At 42.3% G+C, this 7204-nt stretch overlaps 1 protein-coding gene across 3 annotated transcripts in view; it reads right to left on the reverse strand.

Annotated features, from left to right (window-relative positions):
* PLPP1 (phospholipid phosphatase 1) overlaps positions 1-7204 on the reverse strand; it is a 163034-nt gene that overhangs the window by 12387 nt on the left and 143443 nt on the right. For all 3 annotated transcript variants that reach the window (XM_004380469.2, XM_004380470.2, XM_023734979.1), the window contains exon 4: positions 4530-4587. In XM_004380469.2, coding sequence (XP_004380526.1) covers positions 4530-4587 — 58 coding nt within the window. The remainder of the gene's footprint in view (positions 1-4529; positions 4588-7204) is intronic.

Raw genomic sequence — 7204 nt, forward strand, 5'->3', positions numbered from 1 at the left:
TTCTTAAGATGGTCTCTAAATTCAGGTGGGATATACTCAAGGTCATACTCGGGCTCTCATGGACTTGATCTAATTTTCTTAAGTTTCAACTTGAACTTGCATATGAGCAATTGATGGTCTGTTCCACAGTCGGCCCCTGGCCTTGTTCTGACTGATGATACTGAGCTTTTCCATCACCTCTTTCCAAAGATGTACCAAACTATAGTCGAGGCAGTTTTCCTTCTGCTTATATCCCTAATTTGCTTCCCCATATGCTCCCAGTGTCCACAGAGGTGGCTGCCACTGAGGCATTCAGTCCTCTATACTGAAGCCTTTGTACATTAACTTCATATTTCACAAGAGTCCTCAGTACAAGTTTCTATTTGACTGAATATCCAGAACTGAGGGGGTGGGAGAGAAGGGAATAGTTCAAGTTTGGTTAACTCTGGATGTAGTAAGTGTTTTGAGAAGGGTCAAGGGAGCGAGGAAGAAGAGCAGAAAATATTAACATATGAAATGAATATGTGCATCCAAATATATTCTTTAAAATTAAAAACAGTGGGTCATGAAGAAAACCAAAGACAGAAGGAAAATATTAGCCTAAGAGATAGAAAGGGCCATATAAACCAGAGACTCCATCAGCCTGAGACCAGAATAACTAGATGGTGCCCAGCTACCACCAATGACCGCCCCGACAACAGGGAACACAACAGAGTCCCTGACACAGCAGGAGAAAAGTACGGTGCGGAACTCGAATTCTAGTAGATAGTCTGAGACTGGAGCGACCCCAGAAGCCATGGCCCCCCGACTTTGTTAGCCCGAAACTATAACTATTCCCGAAGTCAACTCTTCAGACAAAGATTAGATTGGACTACAAGACATAAAATGATAGTTGTGAAGAGTATGCTTCTCAGCTCAAGTAGATACATGAGACTAAATGGGCAGCTCCTGTCTAGAGGCGAGATGAGAAGACAGAAAGGGATAGGAGCTGGCTGAATGGACACGGGAAACCTGAAGTGGAAAGGAGCAGTGTGCTGTCACATTACAGGGAGAGCAACTAGCATCACACAACAATGTGTGTATAAATTTTTGTATGAGAAACTAACTTGAACTGTAAACTTTCACTTAAAGCACAATTTAAAAAAAACTGTGGATCAAAGTTATGTGTCAATCACTATCTTTCTTCCAGAGATATTCATCACCTCACCTTCACCAAGATAACTGGACTGCAGTTTCAGAGCAAGTGATCAATCAATCAAAGGAAAAGAGCTTAATTATCAAGGACCCCTAGAGGGCTCACAGACCTCTCTCTCCACTGTGTCCTACCAAGGCTCCTATTCCCCCATCAGTAAAACTGACAATCAACTCTCATCTCTCATTTCAGGGGGGCTAACAACCTGCAATCAGTCTGTTCTCATAAACATTCACAGCCTTGGAAACTCTACAGGGCGGTTCTACTCTGTCCTGTAGGGTCGCTATGAGTCAGAATCGACTTGATGGCAGTTGGTTTTGAGGTTAACAACCTGCGATATGCAGATGACAAAACCTTGCTTGCTGAAAGTAAGACAACTTGAAGCATTTACTGATGAAGGTCAAAGACTACAGCCTTCAGTATGGATTACACCTGAACATAATGAAAACAAAAATACTCACAACTGGACCAATAAGCAACATCACGATAAACGGAGAAAACACTGAAGTTGTCAAGGATTTCATTACACTTGGATCCACAATCAACACCTATGGAAGCAGCAGTCAAGAAATCAAACAATGTGTTCCACTGGGCAGATCTGCTTGCAAGAGACCTCTTTACTGTGTTAAATGCAAAGATGTCACCTTGAGGACTAAGGCGCATCTCAAGCCATGATATTTTCAATTGCCTCATATGCATATGGAAGTTGGACAATGAATAAGGAAGACCGAAGAAGAATTGATGCCTCTGAATTATGTTGTTGGCAAAGAATATTGCCAGAAGAATGAACAAATTTGTCTTGGAAGAAGTACAGCCAGAATGCTCCTTAGAAGCAAGTATGGTGAGACTTTGTCTTAGGTCCTTTCCACATATTATCAGGCGGGGCCAGTCCCTGGAGAAGGACATCATGCCTGGTAAAGTAGAGGGTCAGCAAAAAAGAGAAAGACCCTCAATGAGGTGGACTGGCACAGTGGCTGCAACAATGGGCTCAAACATCGCAAAGACTGGCACTGCACCGGGCAGTGTTTCCTTCTGTTGTATACAGGGTCACTATGAGTTGGAACTGACTTGATGGCACTTAACAACAACATTGGGAAGAGTCAAAAATAAGAGTAGTGATCACCATCAATATTAACCAAAGCTCAGATTCCTCGTTCTCTCTCATAAAGACAAACTGAGGTACTAACAGAGACAGGAGAGTGAATAACCAACCACAAAAAATGCCCCGATGAGGTCAGGCTCTGTGGCATGCAAAACATGTCCAAACATTCAAAAGCGATTCAGTGTAGTCACAGACTCATGTGCTTTGGGAAAAATTCTCAGGATCTTAATGGCTCTAGGTATTGCCCAGCCTTCCCCTTCTCCCCCAGTCCCCATGCCTTATTTATAAAGAAGAAAAAAGTATTAGCAAGTTGACTCCCTTTAGTAAGAATGCTAACTCCTCCTAGTAAGATAAATGGAAGAGGATGTTAGGACAATATTACTACCTTCATGGCGCAAATAAGGTACACTTCCCACAACACATTTACAGAATCATCGGGTATGTGTTTTAAAAACCCATCACAGTCAAGTCGATTCCGACTCATAGCGACCCTACGGACAGAGCAGAACTGCCCCATAGGGTTTCCAAGGAGACCCTGGTGGATTCGAACTGCCGACCTTCTGGTTAGCAGCCGTAGCTCTTAACCACTATGGCACCAGGGTTTCCTGTTTTAAAAAGGAAGCCCTAAATTCTAACATATGATGAAAGCCTTGCAATTTCTAGAAATATTGGAGAAGCTAAAAAATTAGCTCTAATGTAATAGTTTTGAAGTTGTGAATCTGAATTTTATATAATGTATCTGCAATTTTAACTTTTAACTTTTGGAATTTGGTTTTTCAACTAACAGCAAAATGCTAGTACATTAAAATTGATTTTAAATTCTAAATGAGAACAAATAATTTAATTCCTTGCAGTCTTCCCTTAATATTACAGATGACGAGTTTTTAACATAAGCATTAAATACTCATACAGCACTTAATGTGATCAAAGGAAAAAACAAGACACGACGAAGCACAACTATATAAAAATCCACTTACGAAGGAAATTAAGACAAAAATTATAGCTGATCTGGGAAGCTGAAGTCTTTCAAATCTTATCTGGGAGATCTCCACCTCTTTTTCCCCCTCAAAATTTTGATAATGCAATATATATAATACCCCAAAAAACTAAATCAAATCCACTGCCGTTAAAGTCGATTCCAACTCATAGCGACCCTACAGGACAGAGCAGAACTGCCCCGTAGGGTTTCCAAGGAATGGCTGGTGGATTTGATCTGCTGACCTTTTGGTTAGCAGCTGAGCTCTTAACAACTGTGCCACCAGGGCTCCATATATATACAATAGACATTATAAAAAATAAACGTCAAAAATAAATTGATCTTTAAAGACTCCTTGTACATGTCCTAAAGCCTGGTCTTCTATTAGTTACTCTAAGAAAACTACACATTCATCTCTCATTTGATATGCAAAACGTGGGTGAAATCTTCTTACTCTTCACTGCCAACTCTGTGTGAGGCAAATGCAGGTTAGCAATGACAGCTGTACAGATACAAGCTCCTACAGCACCAACTGGCTCTCCTAGATGTTGAAACCTTTCTAATCCCAAAGAAAGCAGTCTGGGAAATACATCAGAAAGTGGAAAGAGGACCAAAAACCTGCTCAAGGAGGAACAACACAGCTGCCTTCCCTTCTAATAATCAAAATCCACTCCTCACCACAGCAGATCCTGGGAGGAAAAAAGCCAGGCTGCTTGGTGCCCACACACTGAGAAGATGAGGATAAAAGCTCCCAACTAGGGACGAGGTTATCACATAACAGCTGTCCCCGTGGCCCAGTACTTCAGATCAATGACCTGCTGTGATTACACAGAAGCTGTTTGTAAGTTCAGAAAATCTCTTCAGAAAATATTTCCCAAGTAAGGGCACATCAACTAATTCTTAGCACCAAGATTTACAGACTTGCTGATTATCTATTAGGCTCTTACTGCTGTCAAAGAAAAGCTGTTTCAAAGGTAAACAGTCTCTATCACCCTAAAGGTTCCCAATTTGCAGCTTGCTATACAATGTGCCTGTTTGCCATCTCTAAGTGAAGGACAGAGACACTTTAAAAGAACTGTCACTGTCTTTGACCCAAGCACAGATATCCACTCCTCCTGTCAACTTAATGCAGCCAAGATGGAGTCCAGTTCATTGAGAAGTTAACCAGATGAGATTTGCAGTGGCGGCCAGCTTGCTTAGCACAGCAAAGGGCACCCATACTGAACACATTAAATCCGTGCAGCACACAACTCAACCATCAGTAGACAGAAAGTACTTACTGCCACGAACAGCATGCAGTACATGGAGAATGAAGAGTGGCCCGAGTAGAATGACAACCTAGAAGAGAAAGGAAAAGATGACAAACGTTCACTTTCTTTCCTAGAGGCCAAGAATATTCTTGATTTCATAAATCTCCTCCTTAGCTCCTCTGTGCACACACCTCCCTCCTCTATGTTCAGATATGGGGGTGGGGGGTGGGGGAGGGTATTAGTTAAGACCAGGAACAATTAAAAGATCCAGGGAGAATCTGAGATTAGATGTCTACATAGTATCTTTTTGTTGAAACTTTTTCAAGATGGGTAATGAATCACTAAGAACACACCTGCCCAGCAAAAGATGTGAGAGGAATAAATACTTGATAAGCGAACTGGCATAAAGGTCCTTGCCTTTATGACATGTAAATGCATGTGACCATGATTTAAGTTTTATTTTCCACTTGCCGAGTGTGCCACTGAATAATAATGAAAAATACTTCCATTGGAACACTCAAAAATTGATTACTTTTTTCCATCCATGGTTTTTTTTTTTTTTTTTTTTACTGTATTTTAGGTGAAGGTTTAAAAAAAAATAGTTTCTCATTAAACAGTCAGTACACATATTGTTTTATGACATTGGTTAACAAACCCACTACATGTCAACACTGTCCTTACTCAACCTTGGGTTCCCTATTGCCAGCTTTCCTGTTCCCTTCTGCCTTCTAGTCCTTGTCCCTGGACTGCTATGCCTCATCGTTTTATGGGGCTGTCCAATCCCCAGTTGAACGGTGAACCTCCTAAGTGACTTCACCACTGAGCTAAAAGGGTATCCGGGGGCCATACTCTCAGGGTTTCACCAGTCTCTGTCACGCCAGTAAATCTGGTCTTACTTGTGTGTTAGAATTTGTTCTACGTCCTTCTCCAGCTCTGTCCAGAACCCTCTGTTGTGATCCTGGTCATAGTCAGTGGTGGTAGCCAGGCACCATCTAGCTGTACTGGACTCAGTCTGGTGGAGGCTTTGGTAGCTGTGGTCCATTAGTCCTTTGGATTAATCTTTCCTTGTATCCTGTTCTCTTCATTCTCCCTTGCTCCCGAAGGGGTGAGACCAGTAGAGTATCTTAGATGGCTGCTCACAGGCTTTTAAGACCCCAGACGCTACTCACCAAGGTAGAATGTAGAACACTGTCTTTATAAACTGTGTTATGCCAATTGAGCTAGATGTTCCCCGAGACCATGGTCCCTACAGCCCTCCGCCCAGCAATTCAGTCCCTCAGGGAGTCTGGATGTGCCTATTGAGCTTCCATGACCTTTCCTTGTACAAGCTGTGCTGGCTTCCCCAGTATTGTGTACTGTCGTACCCTTCACCATGGTTATATTTTAGTGTTTTAAATGGGCACAATTCTCCCCTCAGACTTTCCCACTAGATTAAGTGCTTTTGTTTGACATTCATTTTTAAATTGTGTTCTGACAATCCTGTACAAGATGAATCATCTCTTTCAATATCATAGTCTATAAACATCTGAATACCAGCTTCCCCACCTAAAAATGATGGAATGCTTGGAACACTTAATTTTATAGCACTTCTGCAAAAGAAAAATAAAGCTCACTGACATTCACGTTTTAAATTCTTACAGAGAATCAGCCAGAAAATGCAAGCACATTTGGTACAGTTAAAGAATGCCCAGATGTACAATGCAAATAATGACAATACTTCTCCTGACTGCTGTCCTCAAATAAAGAATAAGAGGGACAGTCTTCGAAGTGTTTCACTTACGAAACCTAGCCTTGTTCAGAAAGAATTCAATAAAACCCAAAGGAGCCGACATGTAGATTTTTTTTCATCATCATGACCTCAATGGAAATGTTTAAGATTTTTGCCCTGGCCTAAGAACCCTACCCTGTTCTTAGATTTTAGCCAACTCTAAATACCATCTCACTCCATTACAGTCCCCTCATCAAGGCTGATGCAGCAACAATGTAAGCTCGTTTTCCATCAAAATTTAGGAAAATCTTTTCAGAAAGCAAAGTTTACATAGATAAAAATATATTCTGAGGACTTCCGGGCAACATGGCACTACAGTCAGAAGCACCACGCCATCCCTCCATAGCAAAGATCAGAAAAACTAAGGCAAACAGAGTCACAAGTCAATCCTGAAATCCTAAGCATCAAATGAAGAGATGAAGAACTCAGCCAAGCACCAAATTTAATAAGAAACTGACCAAAAAGAGACAGCGAAGAGAGATACGTGCAGAGGTCCCCTATCAGCTACCACAGCACGGATCTGCCATCTTGGACTCCAATCACAGATCAGCGAACAGGGGATATGAGAAAGCAGCTTCCTGGAGCTTCCAGCAGGAGACAGAACAACTGCTAACCAGTGATATAGGCTTTCCCACTCCCCACCCTTCTTTACCCCCACAAGCCACAGTCTCCTGGCCGGGAAGCACCAGCTTCACCCTGGTGTCACTTGGATTCCACCCGCCCACACTGGCCAGCTCCCTGACTGCCTTCTGTTGGTTGCTGGTGTTGCTTTTTTCCACTTCTTTAGATTTCTTACCTCTCACCACCTCCCCCTCCTTTCTCTCAAATACCTGGCTCTGTGCGCCATCTTTGCTTCTTCCTGAAAGGCTGCGAAACACCGCTTGACTGTGAAACTGTTTGCCGGCCTGTGCCGCCACGCTGGTGGGACCCTCAGGGC

The sequence above is a fragment of the Trichechus manatus genome, unplaced genomic scaffold, assembly GCF_000243295.1.
Source record: "Trichechus manatus latirostris isolate Lorelei unplaced genomic scaffold, TriManLat1.0 scaffold00074, whole genome shotgun sequence".
Classification (NCBI taxonomy): domain Eukaryota; kingdom Metazoa; phylum Chordata; class Mammalia; order Sirenia; family Trichechidae; genus Trichechus; species Trichechus manatus.